Here is a 26352-nt window from a genome sequence, read left to right on the forward strand (position 1 = left end):
TATGTTGATGCTTTCTCTCCTACATATATTACTATTTTTCACAATTGCTGAAGAAGGGAGTACTTACAGACACCATCTTTATTCTTTTTTTTTATACCTCAACCATTATGACAACAGTCTACTGATCTTCTGCTTCTATTGAGATGCTTACAAGATACAGTCATTGTAAATTGCTCTGAATATTTTGAAAGAAAAAAAAATATTGCTCAAAAGCTCCTGTTAGAAAAATATCTTTCCGGATGCCTGACACTTATTCTTCAGTGGAATAAGACTGCAGAATTGAAAAAAAATGCAGTATCAGAGTCAAAGATGTGGAGGTGACATTACGGTGGGTGTGTACTACAGGCCACCTGACCAGGAGGAGGAGGTTGATGAGGCCTTCTACAGGCAGCTGCAAGCAGCCTCACAGTCACAGGCCCTGGTTCTTATGGGGGACTTCAACCACCCTGACATCAGCTGGGAAGACCATACAGCTAGGCAGGCGCAATCCAGGAGGTTCCTACAGAGCATCGATGATAACTTTCTGATGCAAGTGGTGGAGGAACCAACAAGGAAAGGCGCGCTGCTGGACCTTGTACTAACAAACCAGGAGGGGCTGGTAGAGGATGTGAAGGTTGGAGGTAGACTCGGCTGCAGTGACCATGAAATGGTCGAGTTCAGGATTCTGCGTGGAGGAAGCAGGGCGATAAGCAGGATCAAAACCCTGGACCTCAGGAGGGCTGACTTTGCCCTCTTCAAGGAGCTACTGGAAGGAATCCCGTGGGCCAGGGCTCTCGAAGGCAGGGGGGTCCATGAGTGCTGGTCGCTCTTTAAACAACACTTCCTCCATGCTCAGGAGCAACGCATCCCCCTGAGAAAGAAATCGAGCAAAAGAGGCAGGAGACCTGCATGGTTAAACAAGGAGCTTCTAGCGGAGATCAGGCAGAAGAGAAAGGTCCATGGAATGTGGAAAGAGGGACAGGCCACTTGGGAAGAGTACAGGAACGTGGTCAGAGCATGCAGGGATGCGACGAGGAAGGCCTTGGCCCACCTGGAATTGAAGCTGTCAAGGGATGTCAAAAACAACAAGAAGAGCTTCTTCAACTACATCAGCAGCAAAAGGAAGGCTAGGGACAACGTGGGGCCGCTGCTGAATGAGGTGGGTGTCCTGGTGACGGAGGATGTGGAGAAGGCAGAGCTACTGAATGCCTTCTTTGCTTCAGTCTTCAGTGCCAAGGCAGGCCCTCAGGAATCCCAGGCCCCGGAGGTAAGAGAAGAAGCCTACAGAGAGGACGACTTTCCCTTGGTCGAGGAGGACTGTGTGAGGGATCGCTTAAGTGATCTGGATGTCCACAAATCCATGGGCCCCGATGGAATGCACCCACGAGTACTGAGGGAGCTGGCGGATGTCATTGCTGAGCCACTCCCCATCATCTTTGAGAGGTCCTGGAGGACAGGAGAGGTGCCCGAGGACTGGAGAAAGGCCAATGTCACGCCAATCTTCAAAAAGGGCAAGAAGGAGGACCCAGGGAACTATAGGCCGGTCAGCCTCACCTCCATCCCGGGAAAGGTGATGGAACAGCTTATCCTGGAGGCCATCATCAAGCAAGTGGAAGAAAAGAAGGTTATCAGGAGTAGTCAGCATGGATTCATCAAGGGGAAATCATGCCTGACCAATCTAATACCTTTCTACGATGACATGACTGGCTGGGTAGACGAAGGGAGAGCCGTGGATGTTGTCTACCTCGACTTCAGCAAGGCTTTCGACACAGTCTCCCATGATATCCTCCTAGGGAAGCTCAGGAAGTGTGGGCTGGATGAGTGGTCGGTGAAGTGGATTGAGAACTGGCTGAATGGCAGAACTCAGAGGGTTGTCATCAGCGGCGCTGAGTCTAGTTGGAGGCCTGTAACTAGTGGTGTCCCTCAGGGGTCAGTACTGGGCCCAGCCTTGTTCAACTTCTTCATCAACGACCTGGATGAAGAGTTAGAATGTACCCTCAGCAAGTTTGCTGATGACACCAAACTGGGAGGTGTGGTAGACACACCAGAAGGCTGTGCTGCCATTCAGCATGACCTGGACAGGCTGGAAAGTTGGGCACAGAGGAACCTGATGAGGTTCAACAAAGGCAAATGCAGGGTCCTGCACCTGGGGAGGAACAACCCCATGCATCAGTACAGGCTTGGGGTGGACCTGCTGGAGACCAGCTCTGCGGAGAGGGACCTGGGTGTCCTGGTGGACGACAGATTGACCATGAGCCAGCAGTGTGCCCTGGCTGCCAAGAAGGCCAATGGGATCCTGGGGTACATCAAGAAGAGTGTGGGCAGCAGGTCGAGGGAGGTTCTCCTTCCCCTCTACACTGCCCTGGTGAGGCCTCATCTGGAGTACTGTGTCCAGTTCTGGGCTCCCCACTTCAAGAAAGATGAAGAGCTACTGGAGAGAGTCCAGTGGAGGGCTACGAGGATGGTGAGGGGACTGGAACGTCTCTCCTATGAGGAGAGGCTAAGAGAGCTGGGCTTGTTCAGCCTGAAGAAGAGAAGGCTGTGAGGGGACCTAATAAATGCTTATAAATATTTTAAGGGTGGGTGTCAGGAGGATGGGGCCAAGCTCTTTTCAGTGGTGCCCAGTGACAGGACAAGGGGCAATGGGCACAAACTGAGGCACAGGAAGTTCCACCTGAACATGAGGAAGAATTTCTTCCCTCTGAGGGTGACGGAGCACTGGAACAGGCTGCCCAGGGAGGCTGTGGAGTCTCCTTCTCTGGAGATATTCAAGACCCACCTGGACAAGGTCCTGTGCAGCCTGCTGTAGGTGACCCTGCTTCAGCAGGAGGGTTGGACTAGATGACCCACAGAGGTCCCTTCCAACCCCTACCATTCTGTGATTCTGTGAGTGTCTGGTGCTTATCAAGTAATCAGATTTAAGCTAAAATGTTTTACTAGTGATGTTGAATTAAAATTTATTGTATCTTAAAATGCAACATTTTTCCTGAAAAACCACCATGTATTGCTTTTAATGTACAGCTCTGTGCCAAAAATCTGCTGTCAAAAGATTATCCTGTATTATTAGGATATACTTGAAGGGAGGATCGTGGTTTTCAGTACTCTGTTTTTTAACAGTAAGTTCAACACCGACCACTAGAGGGACCCCAAAAAGCACACGTAAATCAAAGCAGCTGTCTTAAAATACAGACTTTTTGCCTCCTTCCAGAGTATTGCTAGCTCTAGGGCTTTGCTCATCTTTCCTTGTTATTGCTCGTTCACAAAAGGATAATATTTTGTCTTATGCAAACATAGCTAAAAGTACACGGAAAAAACATCCAATCATATTAGAAATTTGAAAGACCCTTATGTTAGGGAAAAAAAGTCAATTACTTGGACATAAGCAAAACAAAAGGTAACCAGCCCTACCAGACATACAGTCAATAAGAGAAAGGAACTTGGTAATGAAAAGACTTGCCTCACTCTATAACTAATTCAATTTAGCCCACCAGCACTGCAAAAGCAGAAGTTCTGACTCAATATAAGGAGACATTTTTATCATGGGGCACAGTCAGTTAGTGCAACTGGCTGCTCAGAGAAGTTTTGCAGTCTCTTTTTTTGGCGGATTTTAAGACCAGATGGCAACCTAGCCCAACATCACAGCAGAGGTGGCTTTAAGGAAGAAGTTGGATTACAGACATCCTGATGTCCCTTCTCACCTGAATTACCCTGTGATCTTATGAAGACTACTACAAAAATAGAGAAAATATCTACAGATACCTATATTTTAAAGAATGAACAGAAGTTGATTACAACTTAATTATTTGTAGCAACAGAAATCAAACCTGCTTGCCCACTGCAGACACTCACTCCCACACTTATTTCTATTCAGTGGCATGTAGCCTTTGACTGCAAAAACAGTCTACTCATGCCTGTTTTCATTTCTTCGTCTTTTTTTTTTTTTTCTTTCCTTTTTCTTGGGACTTGCACACTGCTACTACCTCACAATTACCTTCTGCTTTTTTCAAAGGAAAAATACTGAAGAAATATCCAGAGACTACAGAACACTCTTTTCTCCAAAGAACATCATGTAGTGGTTACAGCTGCACAGTACTGCAGATATGGCATCTGAAATCAAGGCAACCACTCAATGACATTAAAGCCACTGAAGAAGTTTCTCCTTTTGTTAAGTAAAACCCAATAACCGTGATATTCAAAAGGTCCACCAACACGAATATGCAATTAGTACCTCAAGCATTCCAAGTGAATGGTCGAGTTTTAATTTCAAAGGGTACAAACTGTTTCAGAATAAAAACATATACAGTGCTCCATAAATTTGCAATTGCATTTACACTCCAGTATATATGAAGGGGTACCGTTTACCATCTTGAACACATGCTGCATCGGCTCCACCTACATGTGTGCCCACAAGAGGGAGACTGGAGCATTAAGGAAAACCAACCTCGTCTCACCAACCCTGCAAAGAATCCCCACAAACACAACAGCAAGCTTTAAGATGCCAAATCCATTGTTTCTCGCTAAACTTGGAGAGAAATTAAATGTATTGGTACATTGTACTGCAATCTAAAAACGTACATAGAAGGTACAGTGTCCATCCAGATAAAAGATCTGAAGAATTCATTTGTCATATTGAGGAATGGTGAGGACCTTTGGGTTTTGGCAATCTGGCTTGCAGACGACCTTCTTGTCCACACATCCATGAACTCCTTCTGTATGGCACAATTTGCCACACAACATTTGCCTGTGTCAGACATGATACTCAAGTCATAGTCAGCAAATAAGTAAAATCTTAAAAGGCATACAAGCAATTTATTAATCAAGCACGATGTCTGTTTCAACTATGCTTCCTTCCAGCTATGCAGCACCTATATAAAAAGCAAAGAATTCTTCACTGGTCTCATGCAGATGAAGAGATTTTTTTGTCTGTATTTTTAATTTTTATCTTTAGGTCTCCCTGCTTAATGGTAAGGCTGGAGAAAAAGACAAAATCAAAAGGTTTTTCAGTTTTCAGGGACATCAGGAATTCTCTATGTGACATCTACACAAAGATACAACAAGAGGTTCTTACAGGTTCACTTCATCTTCATCCTGTCCAAAAAATGGGGCAAAACATAACCACAGGAGAACAAGCTGAGTGGAACAGCCTTAAAAACTACCACTTGGAGCCTCCTACCCTGGATAACCATGTGCCATGATAAAACCAGGTGATACAGTGATAGCTAGCTGTCTCACTGAAAAATGTCCCGAGTACCTGTCTGTTACCACTAAACTGAATCTGTGGCGCAGAATTCACCACACCTGGCAAATACACATTCTTATGTTTGGGATCATGCTTTCAAGCAACACAAACTTCATCTTCCTGGAAAACTTCAGGAGAGGGAAGAGAGGAAGAGAAGATGTTTTCCATCTAGACACAGGTTTCCTTCCATTTGGGAGATGTCTACAGAAAATTCAGTATTTCAGGTTGGTGATTTTCAGAAGTATAAGCAGTATGTAAAATCTTGTAACTGGATGTATGTTTATTAGGTAGACCAGTGTATCACTAGCATTCGAAAAATATATAGCAGGTATAAAACAATTTAATTGTATGTGTCTAGTCTCAATCTTTTCTTATTCAGATCCCAAAGCAAGGTAATAATGCTACAAGACGCTAATATTTTAGTCTACTGATCTGTAAACTGAACGCTACTTCAGAAAACCAGGAAGCATCTTCAGAAGCTTCTGGAGCCAGTTACACCACTCCAGTGCTGTACACTAAGCTTCAGACCAAGAAAGGAATTGGTAACAGTGTGACCACAGCAAAGGAAGGAAAGCCATTTCCCCCTTGTCTCGCTTATTGGGGTTTTAAGTGATGAGGTGGGAAACACTATACAACAAGTAGTACTGGAAGAATATACTTTAATGTACTGTAAGCTGCAAGATACTTTTTCCAGGCACTGTCTGCTGGAGCAAGGTAGTAGAGTCCCCCACCTTCTTGAAGCAGAACTTGTTAGGAGAATGGAACATACAGCTCTAGTAAGAAGGTTGGGCTAGAAAAGGTGACAGCTTAGTTTCAGGTTCCCTAGTTTTAGGCTTCACTTCAGACTGCCAGTTCTTGTACCTTTCTGCTCCTGAACTCTGTATACATGATTGTTTTAAAAATAAAAAAGGCATTTGCGTAAGTTCTATAGCACACAAGAAGAGGAAAGGTAGACAGCTATAAAGTTATCTTCATATGACTAGAAAAATACAAAGGATGTAATTATACATGGGATTAGCATAAAAACTAACAATGGGGATGGCAGAACTCTAAACTATGACATTCCCAGTTATCCTGCCCTGTCCTCCTACATCCTCACTCCATCACATTTTCAGAAGCAAGTTGGTTTAGCTGAAGACATGCGCACTTTGATGTAAAGTAGAAAAAAAGTTATCCACACAGTCAGAAACTTCTCAAACCGTTTCCAACTTTACTTTCAAAGCGGGGGTGAAGTCTCCAGTCAAGAAATTCAGTATATACATGCAAAATCTACTCCACCTTCCTAATGAAAGGGCAATTCTCCGTCATGTAAAAAACCCAAACCAATTCTAAGAAAATAACCCATGATCAGGGTAAGCTAGTGGCAATGACTGGAAGTTTAATAGACTTGTGCTAGAATGTTGCTGATATAATGCTAATTGGATTTCAGTGCAGGTTTTGTTTCTGTTTTACACAATGGCTGCTCAGGTGACATTCCAAGACACTACAGTACATTGTCTGAATGCCTCTGTTAAAAATAGCATCTACTGTTGCTACTGTCCCTAAGTATTTTATACCTCTGCCCAGAAACTGTGATCAACTGCTGTAAGACTTTTGGTACCACTGTACAGTCAATACTAGCTGGGGAAAGTGCAACCATCTGTTTCGGTGTCTAGACTCCTTCCGCCTACCAAAAGATCTGATGGACAAGTTTCAACATTTACATTCAAAAGCCACTCTTCCAAAATCAGAGAACTCGCACATTTACCTTGCTTTTGACTTCTTCCTAACTCAGGTAAGAGGAGGGAAGAGACACATGGACATAGCCCAGATGAACACAGTACCTTGGTTAATGTAATTTTGCATCTGTTTTTTTTTATATTTAGTCCCAAGGTCCTGATATTTGATCAACATAACAAAATAAAGTCTTTCTGTCCTGAGCTCGTAGTGCTAGAATTAAAAAAAAAAATTCTGTGAAAGGCATGAAGTACAATACAGTGTAACATCACAAGGTATTTTTTGTTCTGAAGTGGATCAAAGATCTTGGTTCAGCCAGTACTAAATTCCCCCATTTTCTTGCCCCAGCCATAAAATGCACTGTAGGGCATTAACTTTTCCCAGGCTATTTACCTTTACTGAGATGTACTGTTTGTCATTTGGCATGGTTAACTATCATACAACGATAATGTCAAGGTCTCTGAAATTATTATGTGGCAGTGCAGACTTACTATCTTATCAGTAGCAATAAATATCTTACTAAAATTGAGGTGTTACACAATTGGTTTATTCTGACTATGCAACCTGAAGAGAGACCTACCTTATGAACTGGACAACACTACAACGAAAATTTCCTCCTCCCCTTATCAACTTCTTGAGAGGGCAAAATGGACCAAAATTTTCATCACGAAACCATTTTTGATACTCCTCAAAACTGCTCTGAATGTAAGCATATGTGAACATACGTAGGCCATTTAATACAAGACCTGAGCAGTGATTACGTTTTCATGTATGTGTATTCATGTACATTACAGTATGCCTCAACCTCAACTTTTAATCTGTACAATGACACGACAGACAAAGGTCTGTTCTTGTAATACCCTAAAAATTGGAAAAAAAAATAATCAAATACTTTCTGAAGACTTTTCTTTAAACATACGTAAAACTCATAATAATTTTAAAGCAGAAACACTGAAGACGGGCTTGGTCATTGACCAGGACTCTATTGTGCTGGAAATTTTAAAACTGAGGGGAAAACAAGCCATGCAAAATCAAACCTCCACATATCCCATACAGAACAAGAGAGAAAGAGCTTATGTCAAAATAAAGGAGGTTTCAACCATTCACCTATTTGTACCTTCTTCTAACAAAGAGCTATTGGTATGAAATGTCAACTCAAAACACTCTCCCCACTGGCAAAGCCATTAGGTTTCTTTTACTCTATGTAAACAAGAACTTGGAGGATGTCATCGCTAAAATCCATATTTACTAAACAACCTATGACATGTAACCCTTGTAGCAGTAATTTAGTTATCAGTTGGTCATGCCTCTTCCTTCTGCCTAAAACAAAATCACAGCTTAACATTAATAAAACCAGCGTCCCTTTAAGAAAGCACTGCAGGTTAAAAGAGGGTTTAAAAAAAAAAGACTGCGTAAATATTTCCAGGTCTTAGAAAATAATAAAGAATATAACTTACTTTTTGGAGCAAGAGGGAGGTGAATGATACCAGATAAGCAGAACAAACTTCTCAACAAAGCATTCACTTAAATGAAGCACTCAGGCTATAATAGCTCTACCAAAACTGTACAGAGCAGGTCTTACAATGCCTTCTTGTTTCACCTAGCCATTACCTTACCAATTGTTCGTTTTTCAAAACTCTTCAGTTAGTACTTGTGTTTTGACACACCATATTCTCATTAACAAAACCGTTTTTACAGCCACCAGGATTCAGTTCCCAATTTTGATTTGGCAGAAATATTGGAAGCTGAATACTTTCTCCTCAGTACTCTATCCTACTGCAAAGAAACCATCTGTCTACCTATCAATCCACTCCTAAATCCATCATCTTTCTTAGACTGCATTTCAAAAATCAGTTTATTTCTCACTAGTCCTTCCACGCTTCATGCACATTTCATGAATTAGAGAAAAAAAAAATTACAGGTTTCTGTGTGTCACCTCCAGATGATACGAAATAAAAGAGCCTACTGGCTGCCCTGACAGTGCAACAGAGAAAGTGTAAACACCAAATTCTACCTTCCATCAAAGTTAAGTATTCTGCTTTGCATTCACACACAATCCAGTTGTCCATGGACAACAGAGAAGCTTCCTAAAATCATTCCTGTTCTTCAGTGCTGAGACAGCCAAACAATGTGAAGCTTAGTTCTTAACACCTGTGGTAAACTGATCAGGAAGGCAGTACTCCCACAATAATCCCAACTCACTGACAGTTCTGATGGCCTCCTACAGAACATCCTGCTTTCCCTAACAAAACGGCTAAAGCGGGACTGCAGTGCCACATAGAGGGTCTGTTTTGATTCCTTATCTTCATAAGAAGCTGGTTTGCTGTGTTTCATCCTCCTGTTTTAGAACATAGTGGAAGAAGCCCATGAAAAGCAGCAGCTGCTGCTGGAGCAGTTCTAATGATGGAGTGGCATGCACCAATGTCAAATACTGCTAAGGAATAAAGGCAGCACCAAGATTTTTGAAAAATCCAGACCTTATCATCTAACTGATACTTTTGTTTGGTACAAATGTGACATTTCTAGTTGTCACCTAATTTGTCTTTTCATTTGAGAAAGACTACTAAATTTTCATGCAAAAAGTGAAAAAAAACCACAACTGGACACTGTATCTGCTGTATGTAAGCATAACTCAAATGTTAGCACAAGGTCTTAGGAAACAAAGAGATAGCAAGTAAATATTTGTATACGAAGACCAACCATGCATAACATATACTCTAAGTTTATAAATAAAGTTTTGCCCTTAAAATTCCCATCTCTTGTGTCAGAATCCAAACTTTTTAAAAAAAGTTTAGCCAAAGGCCTTTCCAAATGAAAACTTGCAGCTTTGCACTCTAGCTTACACTCATTTTCAAACACCCAGGATGAAGTTTAATAATGCAAAACTTCCCCCATGTTTATCCTAACACCCAGCTGACAGCAACAATATGCAATTACTTCAGAGTCTGTAGCTTTCTCTGCTTTTATGAATGACTTTTAGCCTCTCTGATAAGAACAAAGAATGGCATTTAAATTTGGTACCAGACATCAGTGGCACGTCGGCACAACTATGCTTCTTCCTTGTCTATCAGTACCATGCTCACAGTGGAGGTTCAGGGCCCAGAGTAATTGAATTCTACTAATGAGAACCAACAGGCCTCCCCTTCTGCTCTTTTTAGAGGGCTACACAGTCCACGTATCTCAGGTAATGTGGTGAAAGAGCTGTGGTACAAAAAATGAATTTCAGTTAGTTGAAAAACAAGCAGTTTCAATTTGACCTAAACAATATCTTTTTTTCCAGCACAGCGAGGACAGTTTAAGCTGGTTCAGCCCAGAATTTCTTTCTTTTTGATGCAAAAGGAAACATTCCATCAGACGATGCAACTACAGACATCACTGCTTCAGGCTGCTGAGACACATAGTGGTAATTCCAGAAACAAGCTGTTACTTGTTTTTAAAAGGAGATTACATCTCCTTTCAATCTGGATTATTCCAGATTGCACTCGAATAAATATATTTTATTTACAGAGAGGTTTTCATTTTCCGTATAAGGCAGGCTGTGAAAGGAATATAACTAGACACCCACAGAAAGCTCAGAAGGCGGACATGCATTAAATAAAGAATGAACTGATTTAACTTCCTTCTACAGAAGAGGCAACATGATTTGGGAAAGACAGAGGACATCTTTCTTGCCCTTATACTGCAGTCAAACAAAGTACTAAGAATAGTTTTTATCTTAAATTTATATCTTGTTCAGATGAGGAACATACTTAAATTTGACCAAACTGCTCAGAGTCTTATTTAATCAAATGAATGACTGTACTAGGAGAAATACATATCTGGACACTAATCTTTTCTTGTACAGACATCAACAAAGTTACAAATAGCTAATGAAGTACACATAATCTTAACCAACAATGGCTATGTCTATAAAGATTTATCTGTATATTAGTATTAAATTTTATGTTGTATTCACAGACACGTTTTTTTTCGTACCTGCAAGTAAGGTTAGGGTCAGCATTCCTTGATAGAAGCAGTTCTACAGTCTTCAAGATCTTTTCCTCTGAAGCATGAGCAGTACATGCTGCCATCAGCACAGTGTACTTATCTGTTTTGAAACTTGCAGTTAGAGAATTACATATGTAAATGTAAATAACATGCTAATCCAGAAGTTCCCTTAAAAGCCTTTACATTTGCTAAAGTTGCTAACTGCATTCTGATACTCTAAGAAATTTAGGAAAGGGTAAGAAACTTGTTCTCCTTCCAATGAAAGTCATTAGAATTATCAGGCAACATAAAGGCATGTGACAAGATATGGTGCTCAGGAAGATGAGAGTGCATGGCAGTAGTAAAGCATCTTTTCCTACTGAAGTTCAGGATACTTCTTAGGTACCCAAAAAAACCTAGCAGGAGCATAACCATAGATGCTTATTCCTCAAATCTCGCTCCACACTTCACACCCTGTTCCTCCTCACCTCTTCCCAAATCTCAGTCAAGGGAAGAAACATCTTATGGGAAGTTAACTGCAATGGATAATAAAAGTGGATGTCAATGGATAAAAAAAGTGCACAAAATGTACTATCAGCATGTAGCAACATCAATTTTAAGGAGAACAGAGGCCCATACAAAGGACAGTTGAACTAACAAGGCTTTATTATACGGCTTAAGGAGAAGGAAGTAAGTTTACTAAACTAGATCACTAGTAGTACTAGCAGTACTACTGCAGTAGTGGCAGGAGGAGGATAAGAAATATCATTTTAGATGTGGATTTAAAGAACATCTACACAGTCCATAAAGATTCATCAGAATGCAGAAGCCAGCTGGGTGTTACATGCCACATTTACTCACAAATCAAAATTGTACATCACTGCTGTTTGCCCACAGAACTGGGGAGATCTCCTCCTTTCCCATGGTTCTCCTAGAGAGATGTGGGAAGCGTTGCACCTCAAGGACCTTAGCGAGTTAGTTGGCCCTTGAGTCAATTACAAGACTCTCATTTGAGTAACTGCCCATTTTGCTTATTGCACAAACTTGTGAACAAGTTCAAACATGCCTTTAACAATTTAACAAGTATAATTTTAGCTGTACCTACTTCAAACCATACCATGAAGTGTTACAGCATATTTTTGAACTTTCTTGTAGGAATTTTAAGACGTTTCTTCTTCAACTGAGGTCAAATTTTATTATGTTGAAACATGAGAAGTTTGTTATGTACTTTACCCGTCTGTGCTCTGTTTGCTTTATTTCTTACCACTTCTTGTCCCCCACTCCTTCCCACCAAAGATCTTAGTTTTGCATTTAAATAGTTTTTTTAATATCCCATCTTTTAATTTTCAATGAACTCATGTAGAAGTTCTAACACACATAAATCTGTATGTTAAATGAAAAATTAAGTTTCAGAGAGTCCCTTGAACTCCTGAACAGTAAGCAGTTAACACTGCAGTAAATTACTTGACACGCTGACAGATTATTACTCAAAATGTTTAACTTGGTTATCAATAACAACATCAATGGAAAGATGGCAGGACTTTGAACAAAGGTGGTGATAAGCACCATTAATCTGGGAATGATATTAAGGAGGAACCTGTAATTATATTTGTATGCAGTATTTCACATAGTGGTAGAGCGGGAGCTTAATTTCTGTTAGCCTACCTAACTCATACAAGCAAGAGAAGAAGGGAAAGAAACACCTTAGAAATCTCAGGTTTCTCTCTCGCAGAGAAAAGCTGGTAAGAGACTGCAAAAAGATTAGTTTACGTTCAGTCTACCTGAAACACCCATAGAGGCAGTGAATTTACTCCTCAAGGAGGCTGCATTCTGATCCCATCATATAGTGAATGCTACATCAGTTCCTTGTTCTTCATGACTATCAAAAAGCGTAAAATTAAGTAACCACTTAAAAAGAATGCCTGAAGTGTAACAAAGGTGATTAACAGTATAGCTGCTATTAGGATTATAAGCATTAAACGATAATTAGTATAGGATCACTTCTGTGATTGCCTGCTGATGTAAAAAAAGCAGCAGGACTGGTGACATTTAGTAACGTCTTAGGATGGCATAGCTGTACTGAACACATGTGGCCTGACCTGAATCAATGACTTGTAAGACTGTTCCCGGCTGGACAGTACTCTGCTGTGCGTGTGCCCTAGCTACTGTTTCCCTACACAGCCTAACAGGGAAACAGGCCAAGAAACCTGATCCTAGCAAGGTGCCACTTAGGGCAAACACAGTTAGTCACAAACTGAAAAAATACCATGCACGTTGGTTAACTGGTCAGCTGAAACAGCTGCCCATGCAGTTTCTGCCCCATTTATAGCTCTCTAGGGCCATAAACAAGGAGCAGGTAGGAGTTGTAGGCAGTCAGATGGAAGATCTGTGAAGTTGGCTATAAGGACAATAATTTGAAGGCGTGATTGCTTTTGGTGGAGGCAATCTACTCTAATCTCTTACACTGATCAGCTGCTAAGAAGTTCAAGCAAATTTTCAGAGCCAGATATTTACCATCTACATTTCAATCTACTACTAATACAAATATCAGCAAGTTACTGGAAAATAAGATCACTGCTTTTAGGTACTTGGCAGTACTGTGTGTAGCATCAGCTTCTTCTATACTGCAATGTCTTTTATTGAACTTGGATAGATCTTCTAACACAATGAAAGAGAAGGAAAGTAACTACAGTTTAAGTAGGAAAAAGTTATTAAGCCATAAAAATAGACAGAGGAAATGATGTTACTTAGAAGCTCCACTGAATGCCTGCAGAAAAAGGTGATCTAGCAATGCACTGAAGAACAGTTTTCACTTAATAGAAAAACCGTGCACTAGTTTTAGAGAAGTCCACATTAGTTTCTAACAAACTGGAAAGCTATTCCTGTTGTTTGGGATTTTAGCTGGTTTCTGCATGTAAATACTTCATAACAGGATCAAAGGAAGTTTTAACTTTACAACTTTATCCTAGAATTCTCGTACAAGTATTTCCAAATACTCTTTTTAAAAAAGTACGTGAGGATTTGGAGGTGGAGGGGAAAGACAAAATGAGAGAGAAAGAATAAGAAAACCCATCAACTGAATCCAGATCAGTTCCAAGAACACATTTTTTACTTTAAAACTACTGCTTTTACTTCAAAACTGTGAAAGCTAGACTAGGTCCCAGTTCCATCATGAACTTTGATTTTTTTTCTCTATACATGCAAAAAGAGAATAAGGATGGGACAATGTCTGGTACTGAGCATTACTGGCCAGTATTTTTCATTCACATCTTACCTATTTCAAAACATGCATTAGCCCCTCTGTCCAGAAGAATACGCACTACTGCAAAATCAGCCACACTGGCAGCACACATCAGGGGAGTCCATCCAAACTGAAAGCTAGATTCTATGCTTATACCTGTCAAAATTTAAGACACTAAAATCATAAAACTGCACCACAATCACAAGCATGTTATAAACCTTACTTTTAATATGTATGGTTATAAATGTTACACACTGTTTGCGTTTAGTCCTGAGAAGTCTCTTGTACCATTTTCATTTTTTTAATACACCTTTATCTAGAATACCAGAAAACAACTTTTAGAACGGACACCAAGGAAGCTCAGTTCTCAGTCCATGACGTTACGCACCACTGTAAGACTACTTTTAAAAAAGTAATAAATTTAGTACAAAAATAGTATGAGAGAAGTGCACAGAATCTGTTTTCTCCACTTAGGTGCAATAGCTTTCCTCAATCACAATGAAAAAGCCAAGTGGACTGCTGTGGAAGCAACTCGCTTGTCAGGCTATTAAGATCATATTGACTAGGGTTTTCCTACTTCACAGCTCCTTTTATTCTCTGTCTTGCAAGACAGTTACCTAGCAGACACCAGTTTCGCATTCAGTACTAACAAAACATTAGCTCAATAGAAAGAAGAAATAGAAGATCATGCAAGATTCAATCACAGTCACCAGATTTGTTTGTTACTCTTTATGATAGCCACATCTTCCTCTGTGGCTAGAAGTAAGCTTGCCAGACAGCGCTCCCAAATTCACCAAGAACCAAGCACCAGACCAAGATACTCATCTGACAACTTTCAAACAAAAATCTCTATACATTTTTGCAGTAAGAGGAAATATCTTTCCTTCAATCCTTCCTCAAATATTACTTCCTCTATAACTGTTTCATAACAGCTGGTTCCATATTAGTCCAACAGCGATTATGGATAATCAAAAATACTTCTTCACAAGAGACAGCTCTGAAAAAAACCAAAACTGTCCCAAGAAATTTGTGACTGTTGAGCTACATGCATACCTTTTCATGCAAAATGTGTATTTACTTTCCCTGTCTTGGAAGTTTGTCAAAGATTTCCTCAGTGTAGCAACATAAAGTCATTAAAGCTGAGGGAGTAACAGGTCATTGCTCGGGGATTGAGTCTTCTACTGTTTAAGATCACTGGAGTTGTAGCAGCAATCAGTAAAAAGGTAATGTTCAATGAAAACCAGGTGTTGAAGCACTTTTATCACCTCTAACACCTGCAAGCCAAAATTTATAATCAAATCTTCTTAGTAAGGTACACATACTAGCTGCAAGCCTTAATGTCACAGTACACCAGTTGGTCTCCAGTATACAAAACATTTAACTGAAGCCCACAGTCAAGTTTTACACAGGGAGCCAGCAAGCAACCCTTAGCAGTCATATCTGAACTTCCTTGTAGATGAGTCACTTCAAGAATTTAGAAAGTCTGATATCCAACAGCCCACTGAAGTAACATTAATAGGAAAGGAATACCAGAGAGTCAGCACTGTCAGCCTTAAGAAGTCTATTTTCCTCTTGAGAAGGAAAGCAGTCCATGCAACTAGAGCTCCCACCTAGAGCTTTTTATTTTAATACATATCTGAACAATACTGACAAAAGATCTACCTGGCAGGCACCTAGAGACTCTTGAGCAGGTATCTTCCTTGCTGCTTTCTTTATGCATATAGCAGACAGCATCTGCCACGATGCTGGTCTTCCTCCAAGTCCTAGAAGTAGAATGGCCTTTTTGGCAATGAAATGCCAAAGCTGTGTTACAGCTTGTTTGTCCTGCATGGTCTCCTGCCATCTTTGTAGTGATTGCTTTGAAGCACCCCACAGTGTGATAGTCACAATGCAAACCAGCTCAGAGGAAGCCAAAGAAGGCACAACTGAAACAGTAACAGTCATGTTGCTTCTTGACTGCATGGTTATAGCAGTTGTTGACTGAACCAGAAGTGTCTCCCATTGGTTACTACTCAGACTTTCTCAGTACATGAGTTGTTCTTGAAGTCAGCAGGATTAGTTTAGGATCTAAAATGGCCCTTAGGAAGTCCTATAAGGCAACAGTGAAGACTAGAAAAAAAATTTTAGTGAAAAATCAGGCCAGATCCAACATCCAGAGAGAGGCAAGGCTGTTGCAACTCCACGACCCCAGGTCCAATCGGTATCTATGCTAAGCCTATGGTCCCAGCAGGCACACACATACACCACCGCCACATCGATCAACACAGACAGCACCAGCAGTCTAATCCTGCTTCCCTTTGGGACAGATGTATCTCCTCCAGCTGCTGGCATCACAGACACACAGGTCTCTGACCCCTGGAACCACTCCTGTGGCTGGCACGCCCTTTCACTCACTCCTGTCTCTACAGTCGCTGGCACCCAGACACAAGGGCCCTCTGACAGCCCTGGGAGTCCCTTCCTCTGAGTCCATAATTTGTGTTCTTGTCTGCCCTTGGGCCTCTGCTCCTCTGCGCTTGTGGAAGGGAGCCTGTGATGGGCTGATGGCTTCCATGATGGGCCTGGGAGGAGCTGGGCCAGGGTATTATTTGGGCTCCCCCAGCTGCCATTGCCCCTCTGTGTTCTTTTGTGGGCATGAGCAGAGGAGCTCTTCAGTCATGTAACCTCACAAATTACGTCTAGGGGGCAAAGCAGATACAACACTCTTTCTTACAATCCCAGTTACAAACCACTATCCCCCTCTTTAACCAGGAATGGGAAGAACTATGTCCTGGCCCTAGACACGCTCTGCAGCGGAAACTATATGAAGCATGTGAATAACAGCAAAGCAAAAGCACAGTGAAGGCAGAATGACATTCTTTCTGTGTTCACTACAGTTTCTCCAGTACCTCTTTCAGATATTATGTTGGCTGTGGCTAATAATAGTTATAGTATAAATGCTGTTTTTATACAGAAAAATGTAACCTCAAATTAAAAAGGTTAACAAGGTAATGCCTGAAAAACTACAATCAATGTCTACATAGAGCTTTTTATGCTATATAATTCCATGTTTGATACAAAAAAAAAAAAAAAGAGAGATCTTGAAAGATTTTCATTTATTTTAAGAACAGCTCTTAGTATTAGAATCCATTCACATTCAGACCCAATTTACCTGACGGGAGAGTTCTAAAATGCTTGATTCTAGAAGACTTCTCTCCAATAGAAGTATTGATTTCTATTAAGTCTGTCAGCACAAAGTGATGGATCACAGATCCGTGATTCTGTGATTCCACAATACCTTAAAGCGGAGTTAAATCAGAGTTGCTGCAGTCTCCCACTGCTGAATAAGCTAAGGTTCCCATCTGACTCAGGGTTCAGAGTCCTAAACTGGCTGAAAAATTATTCACACACACACTCCACTCCCATAGTTTACCACTACCTTAATTCCCTGAACTGGCTCACAAAAGATTAGATGAGCTCCAGCACTCATGCAAAGACAAGAGTGGAACAGACTGCCAAATGAAAACAAGATAGAGGATTTGACCGTAGCTGTATCTTTCGTCAGCCTAAACTATCATGAGGTCATAACTTTTAATTTCATTTGAGGAAAATGAGCAGATGAATTACGTGGTGTCAAGTATTTTACTCCCAAAGCAGAACAAAACACCAAAGTCACCTTCAAACCTGCTACTTGCTTACATTACTTTTTGTGACCTGTACTCCAGAAACTTGTTCTCAGTATGTTGCCATTTTATAGGAGGGGTAAGAGAAGACATTGTGCTTGTCCATCACCTAAAGGAGCTCCGTAAAACTGCCTCAGCGCCAAAGATTATTAAAGCAATGGCTAAGCAAGCCAGACGACAACATGTTCTCACTGTACTTGAAAGAATGGCCCCTACTGTTGCTAGGAAATCCACTTCCAACACAAACCCTGAGTTTGGTCAAGTGCTGGTAGTGAGCCTCCTACAAGGTCTACTGAACATACATTAAAGGCAACTTTGGAGGCAAAGATCTAATCTGACTGAGCACTGATCCTCTGAAGGACAATGTTACCTTTCTTCAGAAACACCACCCTAGCAAGGCCTTGTGCTCTACTGCTCTGCTGGATAGTACTGGATGGATCAAAACTTACTGTTAACTGTATTTTCAGAAAATGCTAGATTTTCTTGTGAATACTGCCTTCTGCATTTCACGGGACAGGACACTAGGCTACAGGAATCTTTGGCCTGACCTTACGCTCTTACAGACACCCATCATCATCTTCCAACGTCATAGAACTGCTCATTATGCAGCAGGCATCAACACAGAATGTGAGCTATTGCTGTTTGAAATACAAGCAATTAAAAACGGATGGCTGTAACAAAACAATTAAGCAATCTGATGCACAGACATGACTAAAAGCTCTACCTATGAATGGCAACAAATTTTCTCAAAGCAAGACAGAAAATGTATTTCACTCAGTATTACACTGCTGTGTTTTAGCCTACGTAATAGTTTTTACTTAATATAAAAAGAAAACTATTCCCCTGCCGTGGTGAGAAACTGTCTTTTTCTGAAAGGGCAAGTAATGTCATTGTTTTAAAACTCAGAAAAACCCATTGCTAACTAGGAAGCTACTTTCTTCCAGCCATATGACAGATTTTCCTCAGAGAACAAGCTCTTGGCTACTTATATTCTGCTTGCTTGCTGAAGCAGAACTTCCCGACAATTATCACTAGGCAGGTCAGCTCAGCTATGCAGTTTTTGATTGCCCTGGATGCTTCAGTAAGTGATCCAACTCCCCTAACACTGAATAACAGAAACACATTACAGACAAATACTGAGTAACAGAACAGGGAGAAAGGCTCTTAGTGTTAGGTCAAACTACTTTTAGTGACAAACATCACATAAACCCTATTAGAACTTTCAAAATCACAAAATCTTTGTCCAGCTGATGTTGCCAGGACAGCAGTATTACACAGGGCACAAAACTTTACAGTGCTGTGAAGGGCGGGAAGTGATGAATTTCCAAACTGGGGGAGCGTTAAAACAACAAAAAAAGCCCGCCTCTCCTTCCTGCCCCCCCCCCCAGCAACCTTCAACATCAAAGTAAGACCACCCACTGAATTCTCACTCTCAAATTAAACTACCTCAAATTCAGTGTTTGTAATGGATATTTTCAGGTTAAAGATACACCTGAAAACAAAGAAACACCTTATTTCATAGTCCACACGTTAAAATCTCCTCTATTTTCAGGGCCCCTGACTGATGAAATACATATAAATTAGAAGGAATTTGCTGAGATATCGCATACTGAGTCACTGAAAAAGTAATTTAATCTTTAAAATAAGAGTTTAGATCCTGTATTGGAAACATTTACTTATTCCTACATGCACTCAACACATTATTTTGAAACAAGAAATTTCAGAGGTTTAGAATTCTTGCCAAGTTCAATTAAAAACATTCAACTTTTAAACTGACTTTCCTCACCGGAGTTTAAGAGTTCTTCAATTAATGGCACATCACCACGAAACAGAGCCTTCTTTAATGCTTCATTCTTGTCTGCCCACAACATTTCATCCAACAGCTAGATAAGCACAGAAAAGTTAAATCAAAACCTAGTAACTGTTTTAAGGTAAAAACTATAGCTTGATTTAAGTATAAAAGCACTAATGATCTCTGTAAGGACAAAGAGGAGAATGGGCAGGGGAAGACTGAGGTAAGATCTTCATTCTTCCATCTCTGTAGACCTGCTTAGGGCCTACTGTGAAACAGAAGTTTTAAAATTAACTTTTCAGAAAGCTTCCATTCTCTGAAAATGTAAGTATCTTCTCTCTCAACAGACCTGCTATCCTCCTACTGCTCTCAGTTTTTCTTAATGGTATTTGGTTTCAATTAAGACTCCCTTCCATCTTCTGGTGCTAGAAAAATGTTGCAGCACATTACTGTACCTTTTCTGTATGTTTCACATGTTGTGAAGCATAGCATTAAAAAAATACCTCTCTCAGACATAAAAGGTACGAGTTTGGGGCAACATAGCTCAATGACTAGCTGTCTGGCTCAAAACAGCATGAATCCACTGCTGGAAAGAGTTACCATTCCTCTTTCCTCATACTCCTGTGGTGGCAGAGGTGTTTGTGTTGCTGCATCATAAACGATTTGGTTGAAAAATGCCCTGACCAAAAGACTAGCTTCTGCATCAGGCAGTTGCCTGATTCAAGTTCCTTTCAAAAGCATCACAGATGCGTTTTATACTAAAGCTGCACATGCAGCTAAAGATTGCTGCTGCCATTATCTAGACTATACAAAACACACACACCCACTTGTAAGTGGAGGACTATTCACTAGTTTCTTTGCAGACAGAGGTGCGTATGGAAAGAAGAGAAGACGTATTTCATTACAAGTTTTGAAGTCATAGCATGAGAACTCAGAATTTCGCAGTTTCCCCCAGGATACTGTAGTCTATCTTTCCAACAACTTTTGTAAAGATTTTAATAGGTGCTCAGAGTCTAGAAAACCAAAGGTGACAGGCAGCCAATATAATAATTTAGTCCTATTTTTGTTTCTACTCAGCCAACAATCTCCAAATAACACATCTCTTTGGGTAGAAATCTCAATTTAAAGATTAAGGCTCCTGAAAAACCAACTGTAATCTTTAGCAAGAGTACTGCAAGCGTTCAGTTACTTCCATCTTCCAGTTCCAGCCACGAGACAAATCAAGGGCTAAAACGCCGTGCAGAGTCTCCCTCTGCCTGGTGCTATCAGATGCCTCACGCCTACCAGATGCAATAAAATCCCTGGAATCTTCATGTTGGCAAGGAACAGTCTCAGAGATATAAAACAGCTCTGCAGGTCTCCAGTCGCTTTCTAACACATTCTCATGTTGAAACAGCGACTAGGGTCTGTTAGTAAGGGGGAGGAAAGTGCTTTAAACAAACACTACGGTTTTATGTAAGAAGACAATCCCCCCAAAATTTAGGTTTTATCTACTCCTGGATTGAGGGTACACCACCACCACCACCCCGCTAGGGAGCGACCGCAGAGGAGGCGCCAGCTGCAGCCCCTCCTCAGGGAGACCCACGCAGCCCCGTTCCCCTCACCGCGGCTTCAGGCCGACGCCACCTCCCTCACATCACCCCTCCGAGACCCCCCCCCCAGCCATAGGCCCCAGCCCGGCGGCGCCGGGAGCGGGGAGACCCGAGCCCCCCACCTTCGGCTCGTGCCGCGCGACGCCGATGTCCCAGCCCTCCTCGTCGCTGTCGCCGTCCTCGTCGCCCCCCGCCACGACGCGGGAGCCCCACGCCGCGGCCATGTCCCCCCACCGCCACGCGCGTCGCCCTCAGCACCAGCAGGTCACGCGGCCGCTTTCCCGCGCGCGCGCGCGCGCGGGCGGGGCCGCCGGTTCACCTGAGGGAGCGGGCGGTGCCGGAGCGCCGGTTCCCCGGCCGGGCCGCCGTGGTTTGTGAGGTGACGGGGACAGCCCGGGCCGTGCTGCGATGGCGCGGCGTCGTCAGGTGCGAGAGGCAGATGAACCGTAGGGCTGTGGGTAAACGGGAACGTGGCGTGGTGTGCGAGGGGCTCAGCTGTTTTGTGGGGGTGTTGGGTAACGCGGAAGGGCTGCGTGTGAGGCTGCCTCTCTAGATCCCTGAGTGGTAAATGCGTTTAAACCCAGAGTAAAAACAATAAGGCTTTCTTGCTTTAGTTTCACACACAAAATCACAGAACGGTAGAGGTTGGAAGGGACCTCTGTGGGTTATCCAGTCCAACCCCCCTGCCGAAGCAGGGTCACCTACAGCAGGCTGCACAGGACCTTGTCCAGGCGGGTCTTGAGTATCTCCAGAGAAGGAGACTCCACAACCTCCCTGGGCAGCCTGTTCCAGTGCTGTCACCCTCAGAGGGAAGTTCTTCCTCATGTTCAGACGGAACTTCCTGTGCTTCAGTTTGTGCCCATTGCCCCTTGTCCTGTTGCTGGGCACCACTGAAAAGAGTCTGGCCCCATCCTCCTGACATTCACCCCTAAGATATTTAGAAGCATTTATAAGGTCCCCTCTCAGCCTTCTCCAGGCTGAACAAACCCAGCTCCCTCAGCCTGTCCGTGTAGGGGAGATGTTCCAGTCCCCTCACCATCCTCGTAGCCCTCCGCTGGACCCTCTCCAGTAGCTCCTCACCTTTCTTGAACTGGTGAGCCCAGAACTGGACAGAGTACTCCAGATGAGGCCTCGCTAGGGCTTAGCAGAGGGGAAGGAGAACCTCCCTCAACCTGCTGGCCACACTCTTCTGGCCAGTTTCTGTCACGGTTAATACACCTAACCTAACAGCAGTCAGTTACGTTACTGACATGTACGTATGTGTACTGTCATATCGCCAGAGCCTGTGGTGGTGGCGGTTACATGGAGAAGGTTTAACAGCAGCCGCGCATAATAAGCTAAAGTTTCACACTGCTCCCTCCCACCTGGGTATACACAGGCATTACTCTCAATTTTGGAACTGTGTTTGGGTTTCATGGGTAATGTCTCGTCCGTCACAAGGTTCATGTGAAGCTCTGAAGAACGGGTGAAGAGCAACGTTCTGTATTTCACCCACAGGCAAAATTGCTCTTTTAGCTGAGTGCAGACCATGCCCCAGACACAAATGGATTTGGTCTTCTGCCGAACGAAAGAGAACAGAAGGGAAGAAGTCTGGTCTTGGAGAAGAGGCAGGTGCTAATACGGAATGGTGAGTGTAGTCCTTGCACCCATGACAGTGTAAAACTGTAATTTTTGGAAAGTTCATTTTAACAAAAATTTCACTCAGAAGGTGGCTGTGTAGCATTTCTTCTTTTTTTTTTTCTTTCTTTTTTTTTCGGTGTAATGCAATGTGTGAAGCAGCTTTTACCATGTTGGGAACTTGCAGGTTAGCTAGAGCTGTGCTTAGAACATACTAAGTGCTATAAAAATTGCACTTATTAAAAAGAAATAATGGTCTGCATATTTCAGTTAAGCACTCCTGACATTTTTAACAGCAGTTTTTTGTGGATTTTAGTTGCTTGTCTGTAAAATATGACAACCTGTTTGCATAAAAGTGTTATGAAAGTCAAGTTATTAACAATGAGAAACTCTGGTATAGAGCTAGCTGAAAATTTTAAATGAACTCCCATGAAGGAAACTTCTAGTTCTGTAAACTAGATAGAAATGTGAAAATCTTTCCTTTCACACAGCTTCTCTAGAACAATAGATGCTAAAATTAGGCCAACTGTAATACATACCTCTATATAAAGGCTTAGTTTTATGTGCTTATTTTGGATTCACCTGTCTATACAAAAGATCTGTTTAAATTAGTTTGGTAATGAAGATGTAGCATTTACTGTATGTAATAATTAAACATTTTTGTAGCCATGTCAATTCTTATAAAATTCTAACTTTTATTCTCAGAGTTTTCAGCTTTTTGATCACTGGCCTGAAGAGTTCTTGTGTCACTTTCTGCCTGCAGAGGAGAAGTAGATTTTATGGCATTGTTGTCTAGCTTTTTTGTATCTGTAGGTGTCTACTAATCCTCAGTATTATAGTCTCCATATCCAGGATCAAGGTTCCATAATAGTTTTTGTTTGGCTCAGCCGTGTTACAGAATACGGGCTTGCTAGTAGAATTTATATGCCTAGCTGCTGAACTCTAAAGACAACTGAGCGTGCCTTCTTACAGTTGACTCGATGCAGTGCAAGAGAGTTGGTTCTAACTGGTGACGCTACTATCTGTAGATTCCTTACTTTTAATACACTAGTGATTATTCAGTATTTGACAATTGTGATTTATTTGTCCTGGTTCAGGTTTTAAAGTTTGAGATGGGTTGCTTTTTTTTTCTTCCCTTTCCTCTGCACCATCTCATGCATAATGCAAAATGTCACAACAGACACTTCAAATGCAACCTGCATGCTGCTGCTTTGTTCGAAGACCACCTCTCTTTAAAATGGTCACCTTCAATAGCAGGACTGATAGCCCCTAGTACTACCAAAAAGCCCCTTTCAAAACTTCACAGTGCAGAACAGCCTTTTAGCCAGTGTACCAGACAGCTGTTTGAAATGTGAACATGCTGATCATGCAGAAGTTGATAGCAAGTGATCTCTCCTTGTGTGTCTGCTTGGAACTGTCAGTCGGACATTACTGTTGATGTGGACTCTTCTTTTTTTTTTTCACTTTCTTCTTGCTCCAGTTCATTTGTGACCTTGAAGTCTGTGTTCATTTTTCAACTAAGCAGACTCTTCCTTTTGGTTGACAGTATGGTGAGTCCTGGCTGTCATCCATATTTGCCAAATATCAGTGTGTTTTTCGTAGAATCATAGAATCATAGAATGGTAAGGGTTGGAAGGGACCTTAAAGATCATCTGGTTCCAACCCCCCTGCCATGAGCAGGGACGTCTTCTACTAGACCAGGTTGCTCAGAGCTTCATCCAACCCGGCCTCGAACACTTCCAAGGAGGAACTTACTTACTCTTTTACTTACTCTAGTAGGAGCAGTTCCCAACATCTTTTCTCATTGTTATGCAGTATTCATTTTACATGCAGGAGGTGATTATAGAATGGCTCAAGCTGAGAAAATATCTCAGAATTATTTCCTGTGTCACAAGGCTTATCAGAACAAGCACTAAAAGCCAACTCTAAAGTAAATACCCAATCTGTGCGTAGCCTAGCTCTGGGTACTTGCATGTCAGCTATACTAAACATACCTGTTAAAAATACAGTGACTAGTAAGGAGAGCGGTCACTGGATGCAATAATCACAGAATCACAGAATAGTAGGGGTTGGAAGGGACCTCTGTGGGTCATCTAGTCCAACCCCCCTGCCGAAGCAGGGTCACCTACAGCAGGCCGCACAGGACCCCGTCCAGGCGGGTCTTGAATATTTCCAGAGAAGGAGACTCCACAACCTCCCTGGGCAGCCTGTTCCAGTGCTCCGTCACCCTCAGAGGGAAGAAGTTCTTCCTCATGTTCAGACGGAACTTCCTGTGCCTCAGTTTGTGCCCATTGCCCCTTGTCCTGTCACTGGGCACCACTGAAAAGAGCTTGGCCCCATCCTCCTGACACCCACCCTTCAGATATTTGTAGACATTTATAAGGTCCCCTCGCAGCCTTCTCTTCTTCAGGCTGAACAAGCCCAGTTCCCTCAACCTCTCCTCGTAGGGGAGATGCTCCAGTCCCCTCACCATCCTCGTAGCCCTCCGCTGGACTCTCTCAAGTAGCTCTTCATCTTTCTTGAACTGGTGAGCCCAGAACTGGACAGAGTACTCCAGATGAGGCCTCACCAGGGCAGTGTAGAGGGGAAGGAGAACCTCCCTCCTCCTGCTAGCCACACTCTTCTTGATGCACCCCAGGATCCCATTGGCTTTCTTAGCAGCCAGGGCACACTGCTGGCTCATGGTTAACCTGTCGTCCACCAGGACACCCAGGTCCCTCTCCGCAGAGCTGCTCTCCAGCAGGTCCACCCCAAGCCTGTACTGGTGCATGAGGTTGTTCCTCCCCAGGTGCAGGACCCTGCACTTGCCCTTGTTGAACCTCATCAGGTTCCTCTCTGCCCAGCTTTCCAGCCTATCCAGGTCACACTGAATGGCGGCACAGCCTTCTGGTGTATCTACCACACCTCCCAGTTTGGTGTCGTCAGCAAACTTGCTGAGGGTACATTCTAACTCTTCATCCAGGTCGTTGATGAAGAAGTTGAACAAGACTGGGCCTGTCTTGTTCTCTGTACTGACCCCTGGGGGACACCACTTGTCACCAGCCTCCAACTAGACTCAGCGCCGCTGATGACAACCCTCTGAGTTCTGCCATTCAGCCAGTTCTCTATCCACTTCACCGACCACTCATCCAGCCCACACTTCCTCAGCTTCCCTAGGAGGATATCATGGGATATCCATATTATTATATCCATATTAATATGGATATCATGGATATCCATATTATTATCAATAAGTAACATTATTCTTTTAAGAACCTATTTTTGCTCTCAGTAATGGAACTTCCTTAATACACTTTTGTCTGTCTTCAGCCACCCTTCTTGCTGGCCATATTTACATTCAGACTTTAGCTTGTTTTTATTCGTCAGCTGACTTTTGATCTTCGTTCGTGACTCTGATATTAAATAGATTTCATTAATTGTTTGAATTTCTTCTGTATTTTTATCTATACATCGTGTTTTGTGTCACATGGCACTGATGTATGTAGAGCTGAAATTTTTTATTCAAACATGGTTGCCGGAATATTCCTGAATATTTTAACTAGTTCAGTTTC

The 26352-nt window shown here is 42.3% G+C and overlaps 1 protein-coding gene across 1 annotated transcript in view; it reads right to left on the minus strand.

Annotated features, from left to right (window-relative positions):
* Positions 1-21408, minus strand: part of ASZ1 (ankyrin repeat, SAM and basic leucine zipper domain containing 1) — a 47679-nt gene extending 26271 nt beyond the window's left edge. The window contains exons 1-4 of the mRNA XM_075428789.1: positions 21307-21408; positions 19587-19683; positions 14175-14297; positions 10910-11021 (exon numbers count right to left, since the gene is read on the minus strand). Coding sequence (XP_075284904.1) covers positions 10910-11021; positions 14175-14297; positions 19587-19683; positions 21307-21408 — 434 coding nt within the window. The remainder of the gene's footprint in view (positions 1-10909; positions 11022-14174; positions 14298-19586; positions 19684-21306) is intronic.
* Between the last annotated feature and the right edge of the window lie 4944 nt (positions 21409-26352).

The sequence above is a fragment of the Opisthocomus hoazin genome, chromosome 8 (assembly GCF_030867145.1).
Source record: "Opisthocomus hoazin isolate bOpiHoa1 chromosome 8, bOpiHoa1.hap1, whole genome shotgun sequence".
NCBI classification, from domain to species: domain Eukaryota; kingdom Metazoa; phylum Chordata; class Aves; order Opisthocomiformes; family Opisthocomidae; genus Opisthocomus; species Opisthocomus hoazin.